Source organism: Aplysia californica, unplaced genomic scaffold, assembly GCF_000002075.1.
Source record: "Aplysia californica isolate F4 #8 unplaced genomic scaffold, AplCal3.0 scaffold00079, whole genome shotgun sequence".
NCBI lineage: Eukaryota > Metazoa > Mollusca > Gastropoda > Aplysiida > Aplysiidae > Aplysia > Aplysia californica.
In genome coordinates, this window is record NW_004797349.1 from 1,664,781 (window position 1) to 1,679,876 (window position 15,096).

The following is a 15,096-nucleotide window of genomic DNA, read 5'->3' on the forward strand; positions in this document are numbered from 1 at the left end:
GCCTGCACTATTCTCACTCCGGGTGAGAATAGAGGTGGCCAGCATAAATAGAAAGCTTACAGTAAAAACCCACAAAGAAATTATCCGACGATTTATTTTGAACGCTTCCCTTTCAACCGTCGGATAATAGGAATTAATAATGTATGCCCTACATGCTTATTTACATGTGTAGTAAACGGTGCCATGTGTTGTAGAATATAAGATTTAAAAAAAATAAGGTTAATAAATTAATTTGAAAAAACAATAGTCGTCATATAAAAACTTCAACATTTTCATCAGTGCGACACCGTCAATGAGAACAACGATGATGATAGCAGTAAATAAAAATGTTATTATGATACGGGGTGCCCACTACGGATGAGATCAGCCGATCGCGCCGATGGCCCGACTCGGTCGCCTCAAAAACAAACGTGTAACTTGTTTGTTTCAGGCGATCGAGTCGGGTAGTCGCTCCGATCAAGCCGTAGTGGGCACCCCGTATTATCCTGTTGTGCTTCGAGGGGAAAGCGTTGATAAAAGAATTTAGGATGATTAATCTGGACATATTAGTATTGGGAGTGATTTCCCTTGTAGACCGTCGCAGTAGATCTACCGAGTTGGCAAATTACTTCGTACGGTTCCTCGCTGATTAATGAGAGCCTTATGGTCCTGGATTAAGTGGGGGTTTTTTCACAGAGACGTTTGCAATATCATCTAATTTACTTTTGACATACTTATATTAGCGTTCATAGCGAAAAATTGCTATACACCATCGTTATACACTTCTTGATAATACACTTTCATTCTGCTAGTCGATTGCCAATACCGAAATCTGGCAAACATAACAGCACAAGGCTCAAACACATTGTTGTTTCCACTCGTGTGTGCAATAGCTTACTGAGTGTAATGTGCAAGCCGAGAATAGACTAGAAAGGGAGGGGTAGATCTAAATCTAGTAGACTTAGATAGTAGTGGCAGTTGTAGCGAAGAATGAAAGGATTATAACCCAGGTTGCTCATATTATATCCCGTTCTTGTACGTGTGTGTCTGTTTATGATCCATTGACTCCTGACTATTACTATTAGATCTACAGTACGTGGTATTGACCAAGAAAATTGACAAATTCCTACTCCCTTGGCTTGGACTTGGTCGTCTTGGACTTTTACAAGAAGTGTTATTTTCCTTGTTGAGTTTTTTCTCTGTGTTGGATGTGCAAAATGGAAGGCAAACATGTAGAAGAAGAAAACGAAATCAACAACAGTGAAGAGGACTACTCTGAAGAAGAAGAAATTGATGAAAATGTTGGAAAGGTAAGTTGATTCTGGACTGAGTAAAGACAAGCGGATAGTTAGAAAACATAAAGGAGTACGCCATTGGCCGATATTTATAGTAAGAGCCATCTTGGTTGACGACATTGCGAGATTCCCACTTTGTTTTCAGTCATGATGGTGGCAACACGATCGCACGATGTGAGATGTGCAGCACCCTTCTTCACCGCCCAGGCCCAGATTGTGATTCTGATGCTGTACACTATGTAAATTAAGAAGAAGACTTGCCTAAGCATAAGCCTACGTATGAAGATTGATTCTGATGCTGTACACTCATAAATTGAGAAGAAGAAGACTAAGAATTTATAAGCCTACATACAAAAGCAAGTTCAAACGAAGTTCAACAACGCAGTGCATGATCGACCCTTTCGACTTTCGATCCGTATCGTTTCTTTTACAGTTTTGTAAGGAAAAGAAATTAAGCACTTACAAGAGATCTGGGCTGAATAGGACACTAAGCTGCAAATTGAGCAGATCTAAATCAAAACTACAAGGCTTGCAAATTACTGTGAGTTGCAAATGCTGTATACTAGGGGCTAGGGGGAACCAAATTACAGGAAAGACTCAAAGCGGGAAGGCAGTAGGGGGGGGGGGCTGCTTGTGGGGTGAAGATGAAGGGGAAGAAACACCACATCACTTTAAAACTGGAAAGAGGAGCAGGGTGAAGGGGGGATGGGGGGTATAAAAAAGGAAGGACAAAGAAATGTATGTCTCCTTGTTTAATGCTTTATAACTTGTACTGACACACACAATGTCACTGTTACAATGCCACATGCTCACACACATATGTGCACACACGCGCGCGTGCACTCTCAAACAAAGACACACATACACACACACACAAAAGCCATCATCAATGACTCACTGAAGAGCAAAACCACCAGCGACATCAGCTGACGACAACAGATTCATGCCCCCCGTGGGTCAGGGATATAAACAGACCCACTACCCCGTCTGTAGGAGGTGAAACCCCACAAATGACGAGGTGGCGCACACGGACCCGAACCCTTTGGATTTCGGGTACAACGCTACTCCCGTGCGGAGGGAAACCGGGTACCTGGAGGTTGAGTAAGATCAGTTTGCGGACTTTCCCTCGCCAACACACCTCTTTGGCCCAGGTTTTCCTCTTAGACTGGAGGGTGGCACGGCCAATGCAACTCAATCCGTTGTGAGCTGAAAGAAACCCCTTCAGTCCCTGGGTCAATCTTAACGGATGGGTATTTTGCTCTCTGGTGAAGAGTATAGCTCCGGGATAGCCCTGGCACTGCTCTGGTCATCCGAGCTATGTGCCCCCTTGTTGGGCTTGATGGCGGGAGGGGAGCCCCAGAGTCTAAACACGATCCAAACACATTGTGGAACCCTCACTTTCTAAAGACCCTTCCCCAGCTCCCAACAAACAAGAAGTCTCGGCTCGCCGAAGCGGGTGCGGCTGCCTCTGCCCTCCCTCCTCCAACTGAGCTTCCATGGCAGCCGTACGTGGCCATTTTCAGTGCAGAAGACGCACTGAAGAAAATCACTGATCTGAATCTGTTCAAGACAGGAGATGCACTACGCAGACCTGCCACTCATCCCGATTTAATCGGGATATCCCGATTTTTTGCCCCAAATCTCAAGCGTCCTGGTTTTCCCGATTTCGATCGCCAGTATCCTGATTTTTCGTGGTTGCGTCTGTTGCGTCTGATTCTTAGAAAAAAATATAAAAAGTTCTGCAATCTCTTTAGCTTGGAAACACCGACTGGACTTTTTATCTGCAAGAACTTGGAACGCTATTTTCTAAAGCATCTATGCCGAATCTAGGTCTAGTAGATGATTAACGCACGTTATTTAAACTAAAATCGACCTAGTTTCAAACGCTCACTCGCATCACATGACATGACCTCGTACGCGTGGTGAGTAGCGCGTGTGCCGGGGACCGTCGGCTGTCGGGGTCAACAAAGTTCATTCACACCGGTCGCATTGGTCGAGGCGTTTTTCGGGACTTAACCAGTGTGGACGGCCGGGGGGAGGGGGTGGGGGTATTGTTTTGACACTTGGGCTTAAAGTGCGTGCCGTGATACAGGTACTAATTAAGGGGAAAGGAATAAGAAAAAAAAGGAACAACCTTGGCGCGATCTTTTTTTCGATGTGATGGAAGTCAAACGTTGTTAAACGCGGGCGGTTTGCATGGATGATTAGAGTTACGTGTCAGCTATTTTCAAAACTACGAGTGTTTCAGCATCACTGCGACCTTCGCTCCCCCAGTCTATCCAACTTCGACTCGAGTACATATATGCTGTCAAAGTTTTGCCTTGCATACTTGCCTCTTAAAAGGGAACCAGGACCCCGCCTTCCCCAGTGCCCTTTATGGCTGATTTGCCGTTGGTCCCGATTTTTTTCACCAGATCCTGATTTTTTAACTCAGAAATCCTGATTTTTAGATTTCATAGAGTGGCAGGTCTGCACTACGTGAAGTTCTGGGATACATTCCCACGAATGTTCAGAAGCTTTCCTGTGGTGCTATCCTTGTCAAGTGCGCAACAGAGCAAGAAGGAGACAGAAATGAACAAGCTCCTGAACACCATGACCTTCGGCGATGTTCCATGTACATCCGTGCGGTATCAAAAGTTGAACTGCTCGAAGGGCAGCGTCCGTCGTAGCCCTGAATTGAAGGGCTGCAGCATGGAGGAAATTGCACTGTGGCAAATTGGGAGGGTGTGACCCACGCCCACCGGATTACTCTTCGGCAGGGGGAGACCACCCTTGAAACTAACCGAATCATTCAGATTTTTGATTCGTGTCTCCCTCCAGCCACCTTTCCGGCATCATATTTGCTCCTTGTCGTGCGCCCCTATATGCTGAAGCCTCCGCGCTGTTTCAAGTGCCAGAAGTTCGGCCATAGCCAGTCGTGATGCCGACACGCAACCGTGTGTCCTCGTTGTGTCCTCTGTCTTGCATCTCCTCACTTACAAACTACACACTCTTACACCCAAAAATAGTTAGGTTACGACCAAAAATACACGTTTTGGCTGAAACGGGGAAAGTACCGTGTTCCCATGGCTACCCAGCCATGTGAACATTCAAGGAAACAAGCAAGTGGACCTCTTGGCAAAAGAATCCTTGTTCCACAGACTGACTTACTTGACTTACTCACATGATGTACACTCACACATACACACACACGTACATACACCCACACACTTACTCTCACACACACAGATACACACACGTACACAGTGGACAATGAGCCAGTCACAGGGTCGGGATAGTCCAAGGGGTGACCACCGACTGTATTGTGGGAGAGGGGAAAGGTGGGCAGAAGGGAGGGGCAGGGCGGGGAGAAGTGGAGAGATAGGAGGGGGGAGAAAAAAGTGGACCAGCTGTATAAGACATAATAAGACTACCACCTGCCGTACAAATGCCATTTCCCCAGTTCTTCCCTTGTGGGGTTTTTTTTTTTTTTTTGCGGGGTGGGTAAGGGGGGTTAAAAGGGGAGGGGAGGAAAAAATGTGTCCAGTCTTGAATTTAATGGGGATCTCAGGGAAAGATATTGAGAGAATGAATAAAATATGAGGATGGAGTGCGAGAGGGACACGAAGGAGGGGATGAGAGAGAGGTGGAAGTCAAAGTCTTATTATGTCTTCCAACATCTTGCCAGCACACCACATCACTTAACTGCTCGTAGTTGCAGGCGAGTGTCATCGGTTTGAAGACTGACACAGCGCGAGCTATCACAGCATTAACTGCCATATCGTCACCCCCACCCTATACCCCCCAGACTGCTTTGTAGCTGTCTACATATAAAAAAATGGATTCAACTTTATAATACTGACCTCTCAACTGCTTCAACTTCATTTTGACTTTATAGAAGACGAAAGAGTTTTACAAAGAAGTGCCTTGTAATCTATCAGATCTAGTCTAGTCAACTTGAACACTGTCAAGTGCCAGTGAAAACTGCGCGCTTCCACTTCGCAAAATCACCGCTATTTTTATAATCAATAATCATGATCAGGTGATGAGGCGGCTGGCATCCCCCTTGTGAGGTCAACCAAGATGGCTGTTACTATAAATATCTGCCAATGGCATACTCCTAATGTTCTTTAACTATCCGCTTGTTGAGTTGAGTCTCCTAACACTACTTAACTAGATCTAACAGTTGACAAAGTTGTCCGAAGGTCAATTTAGAGAGAGAAAGGTAGACTGTTTGGTATTCCTATACTTTCCCTCCCATCTCATGCCCACTTTCTACTACGGAGTGTATACGTACACGGTGACCGGGCACGTAGATCTTATCTCCGAATCTACATACACGGTAACCGGAAGGTCCACCTTCATTCTACACAGAAGTATCGTGTTATGCAACTCGCTTTCATTTGAGCTAGATGCACAGCTGCTCCATCTGACCCCGCCCCATGGTCGAGGTTAAAGATGACCTTCAAAATTAGGCATTAGTAAGCCTATTTTTTACTACTTAAACATTCCTCGTACGGTAGAACAAGACTATAGCGGCACCCACTACAGCGGGACTTTACCAGAATCCCTCTTTTTCCTATGAAAACTCAAATACTTATGCTTGGGTTTAGCGGGGAAAGGAAAGTCCCGAACTTGGATAGGCTACAGCTGGAGAGATTGAGCGAGCTCTAGCTGGGAGAAGGGGGTTGGAGGATGGGGGGCTGTAGCAGGCGGGCTCCAAACAGAAAGTCAGCAGTGCGGCGTTGTGATTGGTCGTCCAGTGATGAGTGAGGTGGGGCATGTGGCTGGTAGAGGTGGTGCGGAGAGATGCACATGTGAGGGGGGGTGCGGGAGGCTCTGATCGTGGCGCTATACGCGAGACGCACAGCCAACGGTTCTCGACACCCAGTGCCAGGAAAGGACTGGCAGTGGGTTTCGCTGGTACCGCTGCCAACACTAATTCCTATTGCGGGAACTTGCAGACAGAGGGATTTATTTTTCTTCTAGAACCTGAAGTCCCGCTATAGCCATGTTCTACTGCATGACAACTGTTCGTTATATCCCAACAAGTATGTGTATGAATAGATCTAAATAAATGGACTTTCCACTTATGGTATATTTGCAACTTTTTTAATTTACAATTTACATGCATTTTTCTTTGAGCATATTTAAGCACACTAGACCTAATGCATAAATGATTAAATGGATGGGGTTAGGGTGGAGAAGTTTCTAATTAGAATTGTTTTCAATCTATATGGAATACATTTATATATAGCTGTGCTGTGCCATCTTGTTATTTTTGGGATCCAGATAAAAAATAACAATGGGAAACAGGCCATAGATGGTCTCATTGTGCTTACTGCTTACATTCCGCTCAGAACACACAAAAAGCGTGGGGAGGGAATGACAGACGTCAAGGTCATGAAGGGAGCAAAGCAGTTACCGTGCTCCTAGCTCAAGGGGCCCGTGCAACTAAGTACCCGGTTACCGTGATTGAGTTATATTTATGCAACATTGTTACACTCTTTTAACTAACTTAGAAGCCGAGTCCAAATAAAACATTTTTTTCTGACCTGAGTCCGAATAGATAAAATCCATTTTCGGAATTGAGTCCGAATAGAGGTGGCCATTAAAATTACTAATTTAGTTTTAGTACCCATGTTATGTTTGACTAACTATGAGTCATAGCTTCTCTTGTGTCGACGACTTTTACTCTTTGCTTTCCCTAAAGTTTTGAGTTAAAAAACATAGCATGAATCACAATTTTGTGTTTTGCCTTTCTTCAGGTCATTGACGTAGCATTTGATGCAAGGCCACCATCAGACTCTGACTTCCATGGCGTCAAGCGTCTTTTGCAACAGGTTTGAGATAAAAACATATCAAATATACACATATAGTATAGATATATACGTATTATTACATAGGCCTACACATTTACTGTAACTGGTGTTTTTGCTGTTAGGGTGACATTAGTCTCGGCTTAGAAAGCACACAATCTATCTCTCTATCTCTCTCTCTCTCTCTCTCTCTCTCTCTCTCTCTCTCTCTCTCTCTCTCTCCCTCCCTCCCTCCCCCCCTCTCTCCCTCTCTCTTCTGGCACTGTGGCGTCATAAGCGGTCAGACAGCAACTCAAAACTCGCTTGGGGGTCCTTGAAGAGTGCTGAACATGGGTCTTTGAAATGTCCCAGTAGACATGTTCTTGCATGAATGATAGTTAACGGGACATTTCAAGAACACGTGGTCCATAGTCTCATCCTCCTCCCCACAGGCTCGATGGGTGAAGAGCGCACCACTGTACAAAGGCACTCTCCACTCAAACAGTTCTATGTTTGTTTCTGACAGGATTACACCAAGGTGTGAATTCGCACGTGCGTTTGTTTTTCCCAAACATGACACTCGCGTCTGAGTTCTCCATGTAAACTTACATCACATGCTGGGTGGGTATGCCCTACAAGTTCACTCCATGCGTGATTACATCGAACAGTGAACTCTTCCCTGACCACAGCAACAGTTGTCTCTACTCCCGAATTTGCGAGACAGACTGAATTTTAATTAGTGTGGTCACAACTCAATAGTGCATAACGACAAAGTCGGGGAACTCAGTCAGAGATGGAAAGCTATAATATTCAGACTGGCAATGGGATAAGTGTATGAGACTCACGATAGAATAATAAGTGAAAATGGCATGCCCCGTGCTGCTGAGATTGGTCATCAAGGTTGACTACTCTTTGTTCGCCATAAATCATAAACCCACCCAGGGGTCACCTCAGTTTATTTTAGAGTAAAGGGTTTATCGGTTGTGGGCCTGAACATGGGTCACTATGGATTCTTCCCTTGGCACGTCAGTTAAGATCCCGCATTATCCTTGCTCCCTAGCACCGGAATCTTAGGCAGAGACTAGACTACTGTATAAGTGCACATCATTACAGAGAGTATGTCCTACTTTGTAGACGTAACCGTAGTACCTATTACAGGTGAAAGCTATGGCCACCCCAAAAGAGGTAAGAAGAAAATGAGATGGTTGCATTCTTCCCCCCACACACACACACACACCCCCCCCCCCCCCTTCGGGTTCACTTTAACGCACGGTAAGGGGCCCTCCCGAGCAGGGTGCACTTAGGTGGAGGCTACTTCTTTTTTATATTGTGCTCAGTGGTAGCTTAGTCTCTGTGGTTCAGAACCATGATAAGACTGAAATTGCAAATGTTGCAAGAAAGTCTACAGGCTCATTGATACAGCTTTTATTTTTGCAAGAGTTAAATTTTTCTATCTTTCTAATTGTAAAAGTGTCGCCAAAGATTAAAAGATTAATGTAATATTGTAGATTGAAGATGAAAAAGTTTTTGGTCCAGTTATGCTTCAAAATTTTCCACTGTTCATCCCTTTTCTAGTGTTGATTTTTAATTCTTTGGGGGCTCAACTCGGCTCAACAATTATGAATGCTTCAAGACATAATAAAGTACTACTTTTATTGATTTATTTGTAACCGTCAGTATTGTAATCGTGAAACATGTTTCTATTGCCAAAAATCAGCATTTGAAGCTACTGCATGCAAAGATGATATACACAGTACTCTATATGATTAAATCATTTACTACACAAAATACTTTTTCTGCAGCTCTTTGTGAAGCATATCAACGATGACCTGTCGGAGCTGGCAAATGTGATCATTGCTCAGGACTTTATTGGATCGGTTTTAAAGGTATTTTCTAAAAGTAGATCATTATGATGGTCACAATGTAGGCAGAGTTAGTTTTTACTGTAGAGGAGTTCCAATGTTAAATTATTTATAAATATTTTTAAATCTTTGCAAATTTTTCCTTTGTCATGAGCAGTGGCATTATTAGTTGGAGTATCTGATATTTTTAATGTTCTCAATAGCTTGTTCATTTTTGTGTGTACGTGTTCACACAAAAAATTCTCGCTCATTTTATTTTTTTAAATTTTAAATCATGATCCATTAATAAAAACGTCTCTCTATTTGGGCCATATATTAAAAAGCCACCTTTTGGATGCTAACGCAGAATCACTAACATAATTATTTTATTGCAGCATAGCCTAAAAATTGCTCATTTTGAGACAGCACCCCGCTGTCCCCACATATAAGTGTAAGCTTGTAGATTTTATCCCACGATTGTCTAGACTTTTCTGCTCAAGTCACAAAAAAATTAAAATACTCATCGGCATCGGCTGTTGGACCGTGTTTCATAAGCGTACATGAAAGTCTGATGTCGATGAAAATAGTCAACTTTTTCAAATGTTTTGGCATGTGCTGTATATTTCGAATAATTTTTTAACCCACTCCAAGCTAAAATCAAAGAAACTGTATCAGAAACTTAGTTTGCAGTGACCTTCATGAATGGGCTGTTAGATTTTGTTGGTTTACCAACGACCAATTTGTAGACCCACATACAAAGATCTGAGAATATTATATAGAGCTATTCGGTTTTATCTTGTTTTAGTCGCAGTGAGACAAAAGTGAACAGGCAGTAATAAGAAACTGCGATAAATGCTCCTAAACTTTTCTGACTAATGCACGTTTTCTTTAATTTTTGGTTACTTTATTTTTAAATTAGCATTGTTTCTGTGATAAGCTATGATTGAGATTTATAGTTGAGGGAGCTGTCTACTGACTTTTTCACCCTTCACGGAGAAAGAGGAACACTCAATATTGTGTGTGTGTGGGGAGGGGGGGGGGGGTTGTTTTGTTTTTTTAATTGTCTTTTAGAAAATCAGCCAAAAATCTGCATTATGTTTTACGTTTGAAGTGAATATGTATTGATTCATTTGTATTATGTGCACTATGTCAACAGCAAGACTTTGGAACTGGCAGTGATGAAGACAGTGACGAAGAAAGTGATGACGATGACAGAGATAATGTTTTTGCTATCAATACTGTGGTCAATATTTCAGAAAATCAGGTATGAGGTCTTTTTCATCTGCAAGAAGTTCACATGTTATCAATAAAGCAGTGTTAGATATCAATATAACTATATACCAGCACTTTTTCAACTTCAGTTTCTTCTTAAGCTGGTTTATGTCTATGAGGTTATTGAGAAATGGAATGGGCTGATACCATTCTTGTCATGTATGTTCAGCCCACTCTTTACGTTGTCAGTACAATTAACACCTCCCCTGTGTGCTATGAATCTAAATGTTGTGGCAAAAGAAAGGTTACAGCAGTAGCATAATTTCAAAAGTAAGAGTAGCATGTAATTTTTATCGAGAGTAGGTTAATTTACATACCTTAGAATAAACCTATTCAAGAGTCGGCCACTGTGGAGGACTCTCTGGCTTATAATGTTGGTGAGGCAGGCCCCCGTTACGAAAACATTTCGTCCATGAAACCACTAGAGCAGGGTAGACAAGAGTGCATTTTTAAATTGTACAGCCTACACTTTGTGCCCTGCTTTCTTATTCCTGACAGGTATTTGATAACTAAAACACACTTTTTTTCATCTTTTTAGAGCTTGTCCTGCATTGAGAAAATCAATGAATTCTTGACATCAAAATGTGAAGAAGCATATAAGGGAGAGCCTGGTCTCATGAGGAAATTGTTGGGAGATCCATCGAAACAAGTTGGTTTGCTGATCAGCGAGAGGTTTATCAACATACCGCCACAGGTGGCCCTTCCATCATATGAATCTTTGAAGTGAGTCATGACTTCTCTCTTTCTCCTCTATGCATGTTAAAATAGACAACCTTTAAAACCAAAGAAAATAACAAAGGGCTCAGTAGCGTAACAAGTCTGGTGTATGCCTGTCAACCTGAATATTGGGAGTTAGATTCCCGCTAGTGTATGGGGGGGGGGGGGGGGGTCAAGTTTCTACACCCCCAAATCTTATGGTAGGCAGGATTGAGAACCTAGCCTCTCAAATATGGAAGGAAAATTACTTAGCTCCCATGTTGAAGTTTTTCACGTAAAACATTCTTTGACAGTTCTAAAAGTTACCTCTGTTTGGGTAAAATTAGTTTTTGCATTTTACCAGAATTTATAGGTTAGGACAAGCAAGTTCAAGTGAGTGATGTAGGACTCCTTAGACTGATTTTTTTTTTTTTTTTTTTAAATAATAATTTAAAGTCTGATGTTTTAGTATGCATAAACCAAAAAGTAATGGTTGTATTCCTGTGATCTTGTTGTAAAAGGGATTGTAAATTCCTTCCTTCTTACAAGTTGTGTTAGTGGCTTAGTATTTCCTGTCTATAATGGAAACAATAAGGACAATAAGATATGAAATGTTAGTGATGATGACTGCAATATGCCCAATACTGACAGATGGCAGCAATTAAAGGTTTAGAAACTTCCTGTTAGACAGAAAAATTAATAGGATAATTCAAGAGAATGTATTCAAAAGAGCTTCACAGTATAGATGTTTTACATAGATATATTCATATATATATATGCCTGACACATTTTCAGTCATGAATCTCCGATTTTTTTTTCTTCAGATTTTTGTTTGAATATATATTGGTACAGTGCTTTTGATTATAATAAATGTTTCTTTATTTCAGGGCAGACATTGAAAAGGCAGTAAGGAAGAAGAAAAAATTTGACTTCACACACCTGGTCTTAATTAGCAAAACCTACAGAAGTAAAGAAGGAGGGGCCATGGGGGCTGAGGTTTTCTACTCCAATCCAGAAGAGCAGCTGTTTTGTGATGTAAGATTTTTCAAACTTAATTGATTACATTATCTGTACTGAAGATATTGTTGTTTAAATTCATTCCCTTTTATTTAAAGTTTTATGCATAGGCAACTTAAATGTTATTCACTTCCTCATATCAATCTTGTGGTACAAAGATTGCTTTAAATAGAAAGTAGTTTTATGTACCAATGGAATTGAATACTGGTACAGTGTGTGGCCTACATTTGTAATGAGTGGGAATAAGGAGAACTCGAGATTATCAAGACACTTCTCAACTCCAGGTTTTCCCTCTTTATTCACCTCTATACACAGTGTGCTAGAATGATAAGGCTCGCTATAAAAATGTTGGTAATAGTGAGAGAATCGTAACTCATCTGCAATGGAAAAATAGATAATGAATACACGGTGCCCCCACCATCAAACCATTCAACTTGAGTCAGTTTGTTGGCGTAAGAAAATTGAGGCATTAGTGTTCCATAAGCATCCCATCCTGTTTGACCTTCCTCCATTCTGCAATCTACCTCATTTTACAATTTATCCATTCCGTTCAACTGGCACAATTCTGCGCCAGGCCTGAGAAGTGCTTTGCAGTTACTCTCCTTTTCTGGGTGACCAGATGTTGTTGTTTTTTGTACCACTGGCTGTGTGACCGCAAAGTGTTAAACAAGACTAGTTTGATTTAGAAGGGCTTGATTTTTTATTGTCTTCCTTCATTAGACAATTTTAGTGTCTGATAAGTTACAGGTTTAATTATCATCATCAATGCCTTTCACCCCTGGCAGGGTATACATTTATCTCTGTCCTGGGCCATCCTTCCAAGCTCATTCCAAGTGAGCTTCATCACTCTCATGTCCCTTTCCACGCATCTCCTCCATGTTTCCTGTGACCTACCCCTGCCTCGTGCTCCCTGTGGGTTCCGCTGCTGCGACTGTCTTGTGATGTTTTCGATGGGTTTTCTCAAGGTGTGTCCAATCCATCGCCACTTTCTTAGTCCTATTTCTACCTCTATATCCTTTTGTCCTGTCCTTTCCCACAGCTCTTCATTTCTTATTCTATCCTGCCACTTCATTCTTAGAATACTCCTCATTCATCTGTTGATGAAAGTCTGGACTTTATTAAGTACAGTGGAAACCTGATATAACAGGGATGGTGGGAGTAGATAAAAAGTCCTGTTATATCCAATCCCTGTTAAATCAGAAATGCAAGGAAAGTAAGCATTTGTGGACTAATCCAGCTGTACTTATTCATGGGTAGTTGTCCTTGCCACAAGTACCCACGAACAGGGGTTTTGGCACTCACTTTCCCCTTGCCTCCTTAAACCACATCAGAAGAGCTTGGTCCACAGCATCTGCATCGGGTAGTCTTGTCTTCTTTCGATCCAGATCTTCTCTCTATCCTTGATAATGGTGTGAATCGACCCTTGTGGAATGTCGAACTGATGACAAATCTCTGCCGGTGGAGCTTGCTTTTTATCAACAGCCTGGACTATTTCAATTTTTTTGTCAATTGAAAGGCATTTTCTCTTACGATTGACATCGTTGGTGACACATAACGGGGATTTTTTAAATCCCTGTTATTACCGGATCCCTGTTATTACCGGGCCTGTTATATATGGTTTCCCCTGTACTGTCTTTGTTGTCTTCCAAGTTTCGCAGCTGTAGAGGAGCACAGACTTGACGTTGGAATTTAAAAGTCGAATAATGGTGCGCGGTGAGATGTTGCTTGCTTTCCAGACTTTAGATAATTTAATGGGTTTAATACCTAATACTTTATCAAGGGAGAAGCCCTGGGGTTTCACTTTAGATTTTGCCACCCTTAAAAGTTTTACTTCTCAACAGGTACCGTATTCAATATCTTTTTCTTTTCATTGTTTTTCAGATGAGTGAGTTCAACTTCACTTTTTCTGTAGCAGAGCAGAGGGATTCAATATCAGACGGACAGTGGGATGATGAAGGAGATATGGAAGCATTGCGGACTGTTATGGTCTTTGATGCCAGTTCCCTGGGTCATTTGATTGACAAACTGCGCCAAGAAATTCCTGCTAAATGATAAAGCATTTTATTTTTAAATGATGTTGAAATTGATAGATTGATATTGAGTTCTCAGAGGTTTTTTTTTTTTTTAAAGCTCTGAGCAGTATGAGATGTTATTGTGCTGCTCCTGAGTATAGTGAGAAGCCTTTTTTTTACTTTTATGAGCTTCAACCTAAAGGCAAAAGCTGATTGCTTGTAGTAACGGATTTCCATTGGGGAGAAACGTTTTTTATGTAATTTATTCTTAGAAAACTTTTTGTCTAAGTTCTCCTTCTTCCTCTACATTTGACTTTGTCATTAAAAACTTCATTCTTACAGTTTGTGCCTCACTCACTGCTTGTTATATTGTTTTGCCTCTTTTTTTTCTTTTTTTTTTTAGGTAGTGGTCAGTTAGGTTAGAGTTTATGAAAGCCTATAGTATCGAGTTATATAACTTAAATGCTGGCTTTTTACGTCAATTATTAAGTCCTGGACGAAAAATAATGGTGCTCTGTCGCAGTGTCAAGTTTGGGGGAGTTTCTACCTGACAGTTCGTTATTCTTTTCCACAGTGGACAGGGAAGTAACTGTCTCTGTGGCCTTTTTTCCTGCAAAGCCCATCAAGCTTAATGTTGGTAATAATTTTTAAGTGTCCCTTGGCGTGTTATTTGTGAGGTTGAAACTTATCATGACAGTAACCAGTATTTTTCTGAACATATTTTTGTCATGTAGTAATTGCAACAGGAAGGCTAAGGGCATAGGACTTAGTGAAATTGGACAACTGGTATTGGAACTCCTTGTACTATATAGTCCTGTATAATGTGTGGAGACTGTCAGATCTAAGCAGTTATTATGAAGTTAAGTTCCATGCACATAATTATAATAGGCCTGTGTTTTAAAGATTGTGGTTTTATTTTAAACATCCTCTGAGTGCATATTTTTATGCAAATGGTCTAAAGGTGAAATAAAAATATAAAAACTTGAATTTTTTGGTTGTTGTTGCTTTGTCCTAATGCATGTTTTGTTGTTTTCGTCTCCAAAGTTATAATCGTCACTTGGTTTTGAAGTTACTCCTGACTTTACCTTGCGCTTTCCCTGAAAGTAAAAGTGAATCAGTTAGGAGAAAATATTTGACCCTTGTTCACCTTTAACCCTCTTAGCAACATAAATAGGTCAGCAGGTCTGCACAGCAGAACCAAAATGAC

At 41.5% G+C, this 15,096-nt stretch overlaps 1 protein-coding gene across 1 annotated transcript; it reads left to right on the forward strand.

Annotated features, from left to right (window-relative positions):
* The first annotated feature begins 609 nt into the window (after nucleotides 1-609).
* Nucleotides 610-14,876, forward strand: LOC101856011 (protein BCCIP homolog). The gene is made up of 7 exons (XM_005094317.3): nucleotides 610-1,289; nucleotides 7,022-7,096; nucleotides 8,854-8,937; nucleotides 10,049-10,156; nucleotides 10,703-10,887; nucleotides 11,748-11,895; nucleotides 13,759-14,876. Exons 1-7 carry the CDS (start codon nucleotides 1,188-1,190, stop codon nucleotides 13,927-13,929), a joined length of 873 nt encoding a protein of 290 aa, XP_005094374.1. The 5' UTR covers nucleotides 610-1,187; the 3' UTR covers nucleotides 13,930-14,876.
* Nucleotides 14,877-15,096: the final 220 nt, after the last annotated feature.

Coding starts and splice junctions, on each gene's coding strand:
- LOC101856011 (XM_005094317.3), top strand. CDS start 1,188: ATGTGCAAAATGGAAGGCAAACATGTAGAAGAAGAAAACGAAATCAAC. Junction 10,888..11,747: donor CCATCATATGAATCTTTGAA/GTGAGTCATGAC, acceptor TCTTTATTTCAG/GGCAGACATTGAAAAGGCAG. Junction 11,896..13,758: donor AAGAGCAGCTGTTTTGTGAT/GTAAGATTTTTC, acceptor ATTGTTTTTCAG/ATGAGTGAGTTCAACTTCAC.